This window comes from Gigantopelta aegis, chromosome 3 (assembly GCF_016097555.1).
Source record: "Gigantopelta aegis isolate Gae_Host chromosome 3, Gae_host_genome, whole genome shotgun sequence".
In the NCBI taxonomy this organism is placed as follows: domain Eukaryota; kingdom Metazoa; phylum Mollusca; class Gastropoda; order Neomphalida; family Peltospiridae; genus Gigantopelta; species Gigantopelta aegis.
In genome coordinates this window covers 13,765,744-13,782,287 of record NC_054701.1, presented here as the reverse complement: position 1 = coordinate 13,782,287, position 16,544 = coordinate 13,765,744, and the positions used below count along the sequence as shown (strand labels likewise).

The 16,544-nt window shown below is 39.2% G+C and overlaps 1 protein-coding gene across 1 annotated transcript; it reads left to right on the top strand.

The window, feature by feature from the left end:
* Positions 1-8,676: 8,676 nt before the first annotated feature.
* On the top strand, positions 8,677-15,058 carry LOC121369489. The gene is made up of 3 exons (XM_041494595.1): positions 8,677-9,384; positions 11,264-11,413; positions 14,109-15,058. Exons 1-3 carry the CDS (start codon positions 9,165-9,167, stop codon positions 14,303-14,305), a joined length of 567 nt encoding a protein of 188 aa, XP_041350529.1. The 5' UTR covers positions 8,677-9,164; the 3' UTR covers positions 14,306-15,058.
* Positions 15,059-16,544: the final 1,486 nt, after the last annotated feature.

Genomic DNA, 16,544 nt, shown 5'->3' with positions numbered 1-16,544 from the left:
CGATAGTTCGTTACGAATAGTGTTAGTCAATGAACAGAAAATAGGACATTTTAAATAGAAGTGTGTTCGTTGAAGAGGTGTCCACTGTATTATAGGTATACAGCTCGGCATCGGTGGTGTCATGGTTAAACCATCGGACATAAGGCTTGTAGGTACAGGGTTCGCAGCTCGCTACCGGCTCTCGCCCAAAGCGAGTTTTAACGACTCAATAGGTAGGTGTAAGACCACTACACCGTCTTCTCTCTCACTAACCACTAACCCACTGGCCTGGACAGACAGCCTAGATAGCTGAGGACAGTATTCTTGAACCTTATTTGGACATCAGCACGAAAATATTTTGAAATGAAATGAAATAGGTATACTGATAAACAGTACTATTTTATTCCTGCAGTACGAAACTTAGAACTGGTGCTGAAATTGTTTGCAGTTACTTAGGCTACTACCCTTAACGAATAGCAACAGTGCATCTCATATACATGTTCTAATACATAGGACTGCACACACTATGGTGTTTGATATACCAGTCGTGGAATGTTGGTTGAAAACATTTTTAAATGTCATTTGCATCCCATTTTCTTACAGGTAGGTTAAGAGGGTATTCACTTTTAATGTGTCACTCACACACGTCTACAAGTGCTAGATAAAGTGTATTTTGTTTAACGACACCATTAGAGCACTTTATTTTATCAATCATCGGCTACTGAATGTCAAACATTTCATACTTGGGACACATAGTCTTAGAGGAAACCATTTTAATGTTTCTATTATCAGCAAGGGATCTTTTATATGCAGAGATACGGCCCTGACCATTGCGGTTTTGTCGTTCAGATTATAGGCACTTTCACACAGACAGGACAACACAGTCCACGGTCATTACTATATACCAGTAGTGGAGCACTGGTTTGAACGGAAAAACCCCAATGAGGGAATGGATCCACTGGGGTGGTTCAGTCCGACCGCGCATCAGGCGAGCGCTTTTCCACTGGGCTACATTGCCCCCCCCCCCCCCCCCCCCCCCTCCCGATACACCTTTTAAAGTAAATTATAAAGATACACGTGTAAAGTAAATAGAGATGGACCACACCCACAAACAAATTAACCAACAACACCACTTCCGTGTACGTCAGAATCACGTGAAGCGTTTCACTCAAAAAACCTCAATTTCTCATTTGGAACATTGCTGCCAATACCCTCGGTGCGATTCTGTTAGTCTGCCGAGGTATTCCAAATTGATTCGTAGAGAATGGAAATGTTCGTTTCTGTATCAAGCTAGCGACAGAGAAAATGCCTAATAATGAAAATGTCCAACTGTGATCGTAATTTGTAAATGCAGTGATAATGGTGTTTTGTTAAAAACAAGCGTTCTGAGAGTACTGTTAAAGAAATACTGGGCCGCATAAATTTTCGTATCTCCTAATTTCAAAGCCATAACTCTGTGAAAATTCGTAAATCGCTTTGAAAGTGAAGCTTGATCTGTAACATTACATGGTAAAGCTATACGTAAATTACCAGTTCGATATCTAAAGGCATTCCGAAAACAAAGTCAGGAAAACGCATTTTCGTATTTCCTAAGTTCAAGGGCCATAAGTTCCGCATAACTGTCAAAAATGCGTGTCACGGGGATTCTATAATTCCCGTAACTGAATAAAACACGATTATCAAAATATCTCTCCTATCGGTATATCTATTAGATCTCTCTGTAACAGGCTGTTAAACCCTAGTATGGCTCGTCTCTAGGTATGATCAGAGATACGATCTTATATAAAGTATATATTATTATAGCACGTTTAGCTCACTAGAAACACAACAAAACACGATACACTTTGGAATCTGTATTATCCTACGCTGACTAATGTACAGCCGTAGTAGTAAATTAATAACAGCAATAATAACAAATTTAAGAGCATGTTCCGTGACACACACACACCCCCCCCCCCCCCCCCCACCTCAAAAGGGATATTTCCTCTACTCTAGGAATAGGGAAATATACTACATTAAAACAAAAAGGTGCGTTAACCGACGCATACGGGCATTTATAACACATGTAATAATAAGGTGACTACCAGTAATCACACTGAGTCTCTGAGTCCCTGGTATACAAATAAAATATATATAAACAAAACAGAAATAAAGAATGTCAACACATTATCATAACGTTCAACTTCGGGACAGGGCATCAGCGATTACATTGGATGTGCCCTTGATATGTTCACTGGTAATTGGGAATTCCTGCAGAAGAAGACTCCATCTCAAAACTCTCTGGTTGGAGGCTTTCATTAGGATGGTCCAGTCCGTCTTCGTCTTCTTGGAACAGCACAGCTCCAGCACCCACGTCACTGGCATCCACAGCTAGCTTGAAAGGCACTCGGTAGTCTGGTGCTGCCATCACGGGAGACGAGTAGCGCCTCTGCTTGAGACGGTTGAATGACTTCTCGCATTCACCTGACCAATGGAACTTCGCTTCCTTCTTTCTCAGCGTCGCACGTTTTCCAGGTTTTCTCCGATAGGCATGCTGTCGACGCGGTGTAGCGTTGGGTTCCAAGCGCACATCTTGGCTTAAGGTATTGGTAACCGTTGGAAGGTTCTGACAAATGGAAACATTGTCTTGTTTCAACGTAGTCAACTTTGCTCGCTGGGGGTTCAAGTCTGCTAGAATCTGGCCGTTGGCCAACTTGACCTCTGCAGTCTTGACGTCATCACAGGAAATTGAGTGTCTCTCAATTTGGACCGGTCTCTTTGGAACTATCGGCAGTCTGTCAAAATAACCTTTTAGCAAATTGATGTGACAATACCTACTTTTCCTAACCCTATCAGGAGTGTTTATCACATACCCTGTCTCATTAACTCGTTTGAGCACAACATAGGGCCCGAAATACCTGTTCTGCACAGAACCCCGTTTAATGGGAAGGTACAGCAGCACCTTATCCCCTGGTTTAAATTCCTGACTCCTAGCCTTCCTATCAAACACTGATTTTATTTTGCTCTGAGCATGGCTCAGTTGCTTCCTAGCTAGTTCGGTCGCCGGCAACCTCCTATCTCTAACTCTCTTATTTATTAATACTCCCTTGTCCACAGTTAACAATGTAGTGCGAACTGCCAACAATTTTGGATCAGCCCCCTGCTCTAGAATTAACTCTTGTCTATTACAAGGTAAATCCCCTCTATCAAACACAACTGGTTCAATTCCCCTCTGCGGGAGATCAACAGGTTCCACCACATTTAATTTGTCAGTTGACTTATCTACCATTTTACTGATAACCTCATCCACTCCAATTTCATGGCTCACACACGTATCAGACAAATCACAAATATCCTCTAGGTCCCGTGCTAACCTACTGGTCATATCCCTAGTCATTACACACGCAGGATATTTAATCTCATCAACCTCACACTCTTCTATTGGTAACGTGCTGTCTTTAATTAACAGTTGGTCACATTTCGGCTGACAACACTGACTAGTCAAATCATTTCCCAACAAAACTCCTATGTTTTCAACAGGCAAGTCCTTCACAACACCCATAACGACTGGTCCCGTCACAAACTTCGAACACAAGAAAACCTTATGTAACCGGACAACCATATTTTCTCCAGTAACCGAGGTTAAAACCAAACTACGTCCTATGTCTGAATTTTCAATACCAGCTAAACACTCTTGCGTTATCAGACTCTGACTACACCCGGTATCTCTATAGATTGATATTGCCTTAGGACACAACTCTTGTTTCACATCACAAACCATACCAGTGGACACATACGGGTTTACTTTCTCTGCCATGGGACTAACCATTAACTCACTCGCTAACGCTAACGGAGCTGACCTCACTAAACCGACCACTTGCGCATTATCGCGTTTCCTTTTAAAACAGTCTCCGATAAGATGGTTATCCTTTTTACAGTAACTGCAATGTGGACGAAAAGTTCGTGCATTGGCTGATAATGCAGGCCTGTCCTTACTTTGCCCACCAGGTGCATTCCTTGCCTGACTAGCTGACCAACTAGATGACTCTCCCCTTACTTTCCCACCTGGCTGAAATTTCTTCTTATCACCCTGTAAAGAGCTACCCGGTACTGCCTGAGCTTTGTGTATTAACACGTAATCATCTGCCACTATGCCTGCCTCCGCTATCTTTTTGACATCACGATCCTCTAAATGAATACGTAAGCTAACTGGTAATCCATTTTTAATGTCCTGTAAGATCAACAACTCCCGTAACTCGGTATATGACTCTACCTGATGAGAAACAACCCATTTATCAAACATCCCTGCCTTCTTAGCCACAAACTCACTATAAGACTGACCCTGCGTTTTTCTCAACTCGCTATACCGTAAACGATAATCCTCAGGTCGTAATTCATACGCCTTCAACACCGCAGCCTTAACCAGGTCGTACTGACTTGCTCGCTCATCACTCATTGAATTATAAGCTATACTAGCCTTCCCCTTAAACTTAGACACGGCTAACAATGTCCACTTAGACTGCGGCCAATTTAGCTGCTTAGCGGCCCGTTCAAAAAGTTGAAAGAACATATCTACCTCCTGGTCATCAAATACCGGCACTGATCTATAAGCCTCCGACATGTTAAACCCATTTCCGGCTTCTCGTCTGACTTCTTCAGTATTCAACTTTAACTCATGTTCCACTTTTAATTTTTCTAACTGGAATTCTCTATTCCTTTCCTCTTTCTCTCTATCCCTATCTTCTCTTTCTCTCTCTCTCTCTCTCTCTATCCCTCTCTCTCTCTCTCTCTCTCTCTCTCTCTATCCCTATCTTCTTTTTCTCTATCCCTCTCTCTCTTCTCTTCCCTCTCTTCTTTTTCTCTCTCTCTCTCTCTCTCTATCTCTTTCTCTATCTTCTGTATCTCTCTCTCTCTCTCTCTCTCTATCTTCTCTATCTCTCTCTCTATCTAATGCACGTTCTTCTCTTTCGTACTCAAGCTTTTTAAAAGCTAATTGTTGTTCCACACTTAACTCATTTATTTCTATCTCTGGAACAATCTCACTGTCTTCCATAACAGGCCTATCACCAAAAACTTCTTGGATAATAATTGTCTTTATATCACCTAAGGTTTTAGCTGATGTTAAATCAATTTCTCGCTCACCCGCGATTTCAACTAACTCGGCCTTACGTGCTCGCTTAATCTCCACTACACTGAGCGTAGGCCTATCCAGCAAATTCTTATCCATGTTTAGATATGACACACTTATTATTAATTAATTTTCTAGTGAACAACGTGCTACTTCTGGTAAATTTGTAAAATTAATTTATAAAGCCCCCATTTACAAACAATACTTTTTTAAATATGCATGTCCCGTTTCAGATCCGGGACGAGCGCCCCAATTTTCTACTCCTGTCACGGGGATTCTATAATTCCCGTAACTGAATAAAACACGATTATCAAAATATCTCTCCTATCGGTATATCTATTAGATCTCTCTGTAACAGGCTGTTAAACCCTAGTATGGCTCGTCTCTAGGTATGATCAGAGATACGATCTTATATAAAGTATATATTATTATAGCACGTTTAGATCACTAGAAACACAACAAAACACAATACGCTTTGGAATCTGTATTATCCTACGCTGACTAATGTACAGCCGTAGTAGTAAATTAATAACAGCAATAATAACAACCCAGAATTGATCACTTAATTAGTTAATCTCTAGGTGTCTAGTTACACAATATGCGAATCACTTCACCGTTACACCACACCCACACGTGTGATAATTGAGAAACGCTTACAGGAGAAGTTAATTAATAAAGGAATTACAACACCATTCCTAACTGGTTAATTTTTAATTAACCCTTACTACTCGTTCAGTAACGTGTGATAATTTAGGAACGCTTCTTGGGGAACTTAATTAATAAAGGAATTACAGCTCTATTCCTAACGGGTTAATTTTTAATTAACCCTAACTACTCATTCAGTAACCTTGTGACACAGAATTAATACTTATCACAATAAAGACAATAACCTACAGTTTACCTAGGTCGGCTAGGATGACTGGCTAAGCTTTATATTACCAAATACTCGTATAATGTTAGAACAAAAAGTCTACGATTTACTTCGTCAGATGACCGAAGACACTGTCTAAAGAATATTGGTATAATACAGTATTAAAATATTTAAAATCACATCAATCACATCAAGGTTATACACAGAGCAGAAATGATATTTACCAAAGTCCAAACGGACTAACGTTCCCGCGAAGCTTCCTTTTCGTTCTCCTAGATATCTCTAAAACACTAGCTATTTATTATAAATCAGGATTTTGCCTGGGGGTACAAAGCGGTACCTCACGTATCATCTCATATTCTACATCTACTAGAAGTCGGTATATTTCTCTCTGATCGTCAGTCTGGCTGTCGCCAACCGCGAGCAATCTCCTGGCCATAAACAGCACTACCGGAGATATTACGTAACTACTAGCCACATGGCCTCCGCACCTGGCTGAGGGTGTGTATTAGGCGTACCGATCGAGGACGGTCGCGCAGAAGTCTTACGTAACAAGTTGCCCATCTGGGCTACGGGCAATAAACTGCACACGGCCCTCTAACACAATTAAAATCGCCACAGGCGAAACAAATTTAAGAGCATGTTCCGTGACAATGCGTAAATCGATATGAAAGTTAAACGTGATCTGCAACAGTACATGATAAAGCTTCACATAAAATGTCCGCTCAGTATCTTGAGGCATTGTGAAACAACGTCCGGAAACCTATATGTGGGACGGACGGACTGACAGACATAAGAACGTACATGAAACCTATAGTCCCCTCCAGTTGGACCGGTAGAGAACTAATAACAAGACAGGGTACAGTAATACAGCACGTAGGCCTACAGCTTATTCAGCTAGACAAAATGGGCACATCTCTTCTTATTTTCCATTTGTTCGAGGGGAAGCTTATTTGTGACCTCCTCTAAGTAGAATATAAGGTCCAGGTACTGTCTGGATGGGTTGATTAACTGTATCAGGTTTATTAAGAAATGTTAACATTATCGTCAAGGGGAAATGACTTTGCGTGATGGAACCTACAAAGTAATTACTGGAAATACTCATTGATCTTTTAGTGAACGTCTATAACTATGATTTTTAAAATATATACATGTATATACATATATATTCACATGTTAAAAAATTACGTTTGGCTTCATGGTACTCATTGTTGACGTCGCGACATTTCTGTCCTTATATTCCGTTAGGAGTTCTTTAGGTCGCTGCCAAGCGAAACAAAACGCGAAACACATTTCAACCATTACGACATGAATGGTGGTACTAAATGGCGTATGTCAATACTCTGAGGTTTGTCCAATTTCGATAAATAATAAAGGTGTAAATAAAAATAATTCTATACCGTATTTATTTCTTTTCAAACCGAGTCATCAAAAGAATCGCAAATAACCGACCGGCCTTTAGCAGACCTATTCAATAGGCACCGCAGTTTGTTGACGCTGTTTGCAAATTACTTTTTAACAAGTAAATCACGAGCTAGGGTCCGTGCTTAGGAAATGTTGGTGGTTGGACGCAAATTGTTTTACGCCACACGCAATGACGGTGCCGTGACGTTAAAGTCTCAAGATGTTATTAGACTTAAGTCTAGACTTTAAAATGTTTATAAGAACGGTGCTAGGAGCTGGAGTGGGTGGGTGAGGGGTTGCGATTATGCCAGGGTTCGTACGGGTCGTGGAAATCCTGGAAAGTCGCGAAAAACAATTTTTGGGTTATTGAAAAGTCATGGAAAATAAAACTCAGTCTAGAATGTTTTTATTATTATTATTATTATTCACAAAATACAGATTTGTGGCTTCATATTCTCATGTGAGTATGGTGTTAGATTGTTAAAGTTAGTTTGTTTTGTTTAACGACACCACTAGAGCACATTGATTAATTAATCATCGGCTATTGGATGTCAGTCATTTGGTAATTCTGACTCGTAGTCATCAGAGGAAATCCGCTACATTAGCAGCAAGGGTTTTTTTATAAGCAGTTTCCCACAGACAGAATAGCACATACCACGGCCTTTCATTTTTTTTTTTTTTTTTTTTTTTTTTTTTTATTTATTTAAAATATTTAAAATTCCCAGACCAGAAAAACATTAAAGGGACTTTCCTGAGTTTGCTGCATTGTAAGATGTTTTCGACTAATAAAATATTTCTACAATTAAACTTACATATTATATATATTTTCTTGTTTAGAATATCAGTGTCTGTATATTCAATGTGTTTCTGGTTGTCTTAATATTTGCAAGAAGCTCAAACTGGATTTTGTCTTCAAATAATTTAGTTCGTACGAAAAAAAAATATTTTAGGAAATAAAATAAAATTTAACCTAGTAAAAATATTAGAACGATGAAAAACACGTTTAATATACAGCCACTAATATTGTATGCAACCGTTAAAAAGTCTCTGTTAGTTGATAACATTTTAAAAATTGCAGCAAACTCAGGAATGTCCTTTTTATGCTAGCACGCCCCCTTTGACAAGAATAGACCTGGCCCTTGGCACCATATTAAGTCGTAGGACACGCTTAGCTGCTCTGTGTTTTCTGTGACTAACTCTGATTTATGTTTATTGACGAGACTTCTAAACATATATTACTGACATGTTGTATTAAACAGGATACAAACCACGCCATAATAACAGTCAAAATAGTATTTATTACTCTGTTAGGTTAAGAAGATATTATCGTAGAGAATTTTTGAAGAAAGAAAAAGTAACGAACAACTGCTCCGATCTAGGTGTAAGAACGAAGATAAATTACATACAGTCTAAGTAAGAACATTTACTGTCGGTAACTATACACAAGTGGAGTTTTCCTTTACAGCAGTCAACGAAAACAGCAGAGCGTGTTATCTTCAAGATCTGACAAAAAGGATAAAGCATCGGATTCGGGTTAACCAAAACGGAAAGGAAATAGAATAAAAGGAACTGGATTTGGATTGAACAAAAAGGGAAAGAAAATTGGTTAAAGACAGGACAAAAGGGACAAGGGATCAGATTCGGGTTAAGTAAAAAGGAACGAAAATAGGATAAAATAGGATAAAAGAACTAGATTAGGATTATCCAAAAGGAAAGAAACAAGGGATAACAGAATAAGTGCATTGGGATTAACCAAAAAACGAAAGAAGAAAAAAGGATTAAAGAATCAATTTCGGATTAACCATGTCTCCCCATCTTGCTAGCTATTTACTTCTTCTTGTTGGAGCGCTGTGTTTTGGGGCGGGGATTATGTCCCCTGCGTGGAACGAGACCCCCTGGGTGACGATTGGGGCGGTCAAGGTGAAGACCTGGATGGGGCCCTGGTGGTCATGCAACTACTTTAATCAACAGACGCCGTCGCCTGATTCGTGCAGTCCAATTACAATAGCACAGCCTTTTGTGGGTAAGTTTTACAATAATACGTCTCTCACTGGGTGACGTTTACAATAGCACATCCTTAATTGGATGAGTTTATACAATAGAACACCCCTAACTGGATGACTTTATACAATAGAACATCCCTAACTGGGTGAGATTTTACAATAGCACATCCCTAACTGGGTGAGTTTTTACAATAGCACATCCTTAATTGGACGAGTTTATACAATAGAACATCCCCAACTGGATGACTTTATACAATAGCACATCCCTAACTGGGTGAGTTTTTACAATAGCACATCCCTAACTGGGTGAGTTTTTACAATAGCACATCCATAACTGGGCGAGTTTTTACAATAGCACAACTTTTAGTGAGTATTTACAATAGCACAACTCTTAGTGAGTATTTACAATATTACAGCTCTTATTGGGGGAGTTTTTATAATAGCACAGCTCTTAGTGGGCGAGTTTTTATAATAGCACAGATCTTGGTGAGTTTTTATAATAGCATAGATCTTAGTGGGCGTGTTTTTATAATAGCACAGCTCTTAGTGGGTAAGTTTTTATAATAGCACAGATCTTGGTGGGCGAGTTTTTATAATAGCACAGCTCTTAGTGGGTGAGTTTTTATAATAGTATAGATATTAGTGGGCCAGTTTTTATAATAGCACAGCTCTTAGTGGGTGAGTTTTTATAATAGCACAGTTCTTAGTGGGCGAGTTTTTATAATAGCACAGCTCTTAGTGGGCGAGTTTTTATAATAGCACAGATCTTGGTGGGCGAGTTTTTATAATAGCACAGCTCTTAGTGGGTGTGGTTTTTATAATAGCACAGCTCTTAGCGGGTGTGGTTTTTATAATAGCATAGATCTTAGTGGGTGAGTTTTTATAATAGCACATATCTTAGTGGGCGAGTTTTTATAATAGCAGCTCTTAGTGGTGGAGTTTTTATAATAGTACAGATCTTAGTGGGCGAGTTTTTATAATAGCACAGCTCTTAATGGGTGAGTTTTTATAATAGCACAGCTCTTAGTGGGTGTGGTTTTTATAATAGCTCAGCTCTTAGTGGGTGAGTTTTTATAATAGCACAGATCTTGGTGGGCGACAAGTTGTACTTTTAAATCATCGAATCAGGTGAGTATTACAGTTGACTACTGAAGCGATATTTACACTTTATTAATTGGCAAATTTCACTATTCATCGAATTAGGTGAGTTTTACAGTATTAATCTGACGACATAGGCATCGGGTGCGGTGGGTGGTAGGTAACATCCACCCCCTAATGTCAAAGATAATACATTGCGGCCCCCCCCCCCCCCCCCCCCCTGTTGGAAGATAAATTAATATATTACTGGCCCCGACGCCTAAGGACGAGTTTTACGGTTCATTAATCAGGCGAGTTTTACAGTTCATCAAATCAGGCAACATTTATAAGTGTTAGTTGGTGGGGTTTTACTAGTTACATTTTGGAGCTAGTTTTATCTTTAATGGAATCATGCGAGTTGTCCAGTTTATTACTCAGTCGTTTCTTACGTTTATCAAATCAAGATAATTTTACGGTCATTTAATTCAGGCGTGTTTTAGTTAATACTCGTCCACCGTTTAATAATCGGGTGAATTGTACAATTTATTAAATCATTAATTGGTAAATGGCACTACAAAAATACATACATACATACATACATACATACATACAATACATACATACAATACAATACATACATATATACATACATACATACATACATACATACATACATACATACATACATACATAGTGTGGGTTACCCCTCCCCCCAACTCCAATATAAAATTCTGGCCACACCAGAGCCCAAATCATTTACATTTTTCTCCTGTCATACATAATCAAAACCCAATACACCTTTACACATTTGCTTTTTACCAGTGGACCAGCTGCTGTTCCTAGCCCTGACGGCGGTGTCTACTCTCTGTTACATCGTGGCCATCATCATGGGATCGGCTCTCATCTGCTGCTGCAAGTCGCCCCACGCCGTTTCCAAATGGTCCGTCGTGTCAATGTTTGCCATGATTGCAGGTAAAATGTATTATACTGTACAATGCTTCATATTTCACCGGCTTCGGTGGTGTATACATAGTCGTTGAGCTAACGGACTTAAGACTGGTAGGTACTGGGTTCGCATCCCGGTACCGTGATATGATTGCAGGTATGTATTGTACAATGCATTCACCTTTCACAGGCCTTGGTGGTGTATCCATAGTTGTTACGCTAGTGAACTTAAGGCTGGTAGGCACTGGGTTCGCATCCAGGTACCAATTCACATCCAGAGCGAATTTTACGACTCAATGGTTAGGTGTAAGACCACTACACCGACTTCTCTGTCACTAACCACTAACATACTGTCCTATGATCACCTAAAGTGCATCACCTTGAGGTGATCTTAGCACGGGGCCCTAGACAGACACCCCAGGTAGTTGAAGTGTGTTCCCTGGTCATCGTGCTTGAATGGGGCGAGGCGTAGCCCAGTGGTAAAGCGCTCGCTTGATGCGTGGTCGGTTTGGGATCGCGACTGGTACATCAAAGGCCGTGGTATGTGCTATCCTGTCTGTGGGGTGGTGCATATAAAAGATCCCTTGCTGCTAATCGAAAAGAGTAGCCCATGAAGTGGCAACAGCGGGTTTCCTTCCTCAATATCTGTGTGGTCCTTAACCATATGTCCGACGCCATATAACCGTGAATAAAATGTGTTGAGTGCGTCGTTAAATAAACCATTTCCTTCCTTCCTTCGTGCTTGAATCTTAACTGAACACAAGCACTGAAATAAGTATAAACACACATTTAACTCATTATGCCATCAATACCACCAGCATCAACATCACAATTTCATTTCTTTTCATTGATTCTTAGTTTCGTGCTTATATCCAGTTGAGGTTCAAGCACGCTGTCCTAGGCACACATCTCATATATCTGGGCTGTCTGTTTTAATGGTTAGCTGTTAATGATTAGTAAGAGAGAAGTCGATGAAGTGGCCTTACAACTACTCACTAAGTCCTTAACCTCGCTCTGGGTGGGAGCCGGTACCGGGGTGCGAACCCAATACCTACCAGCTTTATGTCCGATGGTTTAACCACGACACCACCGAGGCCGGTTGTCGTCACAAGTAGTATCATCATATTATTGTTATTTACTACATTACAGTTTATTAATCTGGGGAGTTTTAGTTCACCTAAGTGATTAATAATACAATGCAAGTACATTTCCTATTGATAACACTATGTTCACCTACGAACATAAACACCATTCAGGTTTTAGTTATTGCAGTCGCATGTTTGAAGTTGCTATAAAAAAAAAAAAATAGCCATAGCCTTTGTTTGCGGGTTATTTATTGCCTACCAGAATACATTCAATTATACAAAATCAGTCAGACGTGTTAGTTTCTCTCTCATAGGTAGGTTTTTAGTAGCGATCATGGGCCAGATTCACAAAGTTCTCTTAAAGAGACAGACCCTAGTTTTTAAACACTATAGCATATTTTTCACTATTAGAGCCGTTTATGATCATTGAAATCAAACATTACTTATATTTTATTGTTTAGATTATCTATTTCCATACAACCGAAGTGTTACTGGTAATCCTGGTGTTTTTTCAATACCACAAAATGCATTTTTCATATTTTTAAAAACGCACGTGCGTCTCAGAAGTAACGGTTATGGAGTCCCGGGGTTTTTTGGTCTATTTTTAAGGGTATTTCAACGTTTCTCTCTTTTTAACCCAAATTCGATGCAGGTTTGTAAATTAACCAAACTTAGTGTCCATTTTATACTGGTTGAAACTAGGGTCTGCTACTTTAAAAAAAAAAATAATATTACATCGTTCTTCCAAGTGGTTTTGTATTGCACTGTGAGAGCGAAAAGTTGCGGTAGTGTAGTGAATTAATTAGAATCGAGTATAATTTGAACGCTTGTGAAGATTACACACCACCATTAATTGCTCCTTGCAGTTCAATACAATTTCTATTTCAGAATATATTCTGTGAAAAATACAACACTACTGTGACTACTAATTTTAGGGATACTCTTAACGGACAAGTACCGTGTAAAACCTCAACATAGGTCGACAACGAAAATGTTCAGTTAACAGCACTCATGCCTGAGCACCGCCTCGTGTCGCTGTTATGCAAGTGGCACTATATCACTTGCACTGTTGTTATCAATTTGTACTACATATAACAATTAACTTTAAACCGATGGGTTATATAAATACTACCTACGAAAGATTTTAAAAAGCATATCAGAATTTTGTAGTATTTTTTTAATGAGGAACTATTTCCTAAACCGCTGCTACAACAAGTAACGAGACAATGAGCTACTTTCGGCAAACTAAGTTCAAAATTAACATTAGTTCCACTTTTCTCTTTCGATGAACCGTTCCAAAAAGCGCCAAAAATACTTCAAGAAATTTGTGCAATATTTTCCTTTTTGATCTTAGTTATACGGGACATTCAAAATTCAATAGCACCAAAACTACCCCCGCCCGCTACGGACCCCGGTCGGGCTGCTGGTGCTCCCTTGCATCTGCAAGTGCGGGCGGTCCCCTCTCCCACCCACCCCAACCCTTTTCCTGTCCGGGATGGAGGAGCCGGCCGAGGCTTGCTCTGAATGTACACATAAAACCCTATGGCCTGACCTGACCTCAGTAACGACACGACAAATGGTGGTTTTGTGGACAACCCTTTTGCTGGATTTTGACTTCTTGTTTTTATTTCTTGCAGGAATGAGTGGACTGGGAGCTGTGATCAAGTTCGCGATGACGCAGTCAACAAACGCCTACATCTTCGGCTTCTACCTGGCTATGGGCGGGGCCTTCCTGGGGGTCTTCAGCAGCGTTAACCTCGCCCGGTTACACAGACCTCAATCCAGGTCAAGGGTCACCTCGTTCCCAAAAAGAGGCTATAACTCGGATTTCTAAATCTGCCAACTCAAACATAGCCTCACTCGAAGACATACCTCTAGGCATCTCTCATAATAATAGGAATATAAAATGTTCTAGTGGATTTTATGACTCAAGCGACAGGACCCATCAACGATACGCTGCCGATTGTCTTTGAAACCATGAGTGCAGTGCTTGTAGGGCCGTACCTACACTACAATACCAGAAGGGGGAGGGGTACAGTCACTGGCGTAGCCAGGATTTTATATTAGGGGACCAACCCATATTGGGGGAACCGACCCACACTATGTATGTGTATATCTATGATTTTATACAATCTAATACAGTAACAAAAAGAGAGATAATAAATAAATTGTTTCATTAGGAGCGCATGGAATGGCAGCGGTGGATTTCCTCTCTCTTTACCTGTGTGGTCCATAACCATATTTATGACGCCATATAAGAGTAAATAGAAATGTGTTAAGTGCGTCATTATGTAAAAAAACGAAAAACGAAAAACAAATTATTTTCATTCTCCAAGAAGAAAACAAAAAGGTCACCTTTAAATTTAGAATGGCACTTTTTAGTATGTTGTTGGGGTTTTATTTTTTTTGGGGGGGTTGGGGGTTTGCTGACCCTCCCCCTTACACCGCTTTGTGCGTCCCTGGTTTGTCGTAGCTAGAATATAATTATTTTCAACGAAGTGTGGTATAAACACGAAACAAGACAATCTAATTAAAATTAGCTCCACTATTAAATGTGGATCTAACAGCAGCCAGTTGGAGCTCATGTCCACCAATCAAAACCTTACTTGCAGAATCATGCCAGTGATTTGAAAATAATTTGAAAATATACCGAATTATCCTGAGGGTATACGATATGTTTCATGTGAATTACGAATGCCTTATTTAGACCAGTAGAACTAATTTTAATCAGATTGCTAACAGCACTGCGTAGTCTCCAATGTCCAGGTAACATTTCGTCTGTAAATAATAATTTAAATATTGACCAATCACACTTCACCTTTTATAACGTTATTTGGGAGCATACAAATTCTAAAAATATCGGGCGAGTCTATTTTAGTGGCCGCAGTACAGCGAACCATATCAATACGTACGGGATGGGTTATCAGTCTTCAATTTTACATTAAAAATTATTTATTTATTTATAATAAAAAAAACTAACTAAATCAGTCTTCAGTTTTACATTACAAATTATTTATTTTATAAAATAAAACATGTTTTAAGGCATTCGTAATTCACACGAAACATGTCGTATACCCTCAGGATAATTCGGAATGTTTTCAAATTATTTTTAAATCACTGGCATGATTCTGCAAGTAAGGTTTTGATTGGTGGGCATGAGCTCCAACTGGCTGCTGTTAGATCCACATGTAATAGTGGAGCTAATTTTAATTAAGATTGGAAACAAGAATACTGTTTAAAAAAGAGCGTTGCTTGAACGCCGAAGAGAGTGTTGTCCTAATGCCAAAGTCCTATGGCCCAAAACCACACCGGAGCTGGGGCTGGCGTGTTTTGTACCAGTTGAAAAATATACACGCTCAACTAAGAGAATGTGACAAAACGCACTGCCAGACTGGCAGCTGCATTGGTCGAATACTAATTTTTAATTTTTCTTAATAAACAATATGCAAGGTATATATTAATCAATGTGTAATTCTCTTTGTTGATGATTATGGAAGTAAATACCTCTAAGATATGGACACAGTTAATACATATTGAAAATACGTAACAATTGCAGACCAAGACGTCAAACTTTGCGACACTCGCTAAACCAAGACCAGGACCCAGCTTCGGTGTATTTTGAGCCTCCTTTTACACAATATGTTGTTTCGCTCAATGTCTTCTACTGTGATTTTTAAGTTTGGTTATTTATTATTTTTTATATACGAGTATAACTAAAATAAATTTAAAATATCCTACTCAAAACGTTTTGGTTTTTAATTGATTAATTAATTAATTTAGTTAGTGTTAGAACAAAACAAAACTTTTTTCATATTACAAACGCGTGGCATACACTAGTTTTTCGCCATTTATTGTATTAATATTGCTTAAAATAATATATGTATAATGTATTCATATCAGTTAATTTATTAGGAAACATGTTCTGGATATGTTCGATAGGCGTACGGCCTCCCATTTTTGTAATGGGTAGGGGTGATTTTGTGTTCGAATTAAACGAAAATGCCCTACATAACAACGTTCATTCATATTTGTATTACTACCAAACAGCTATTTAGGGTTCCAAACAAATCATT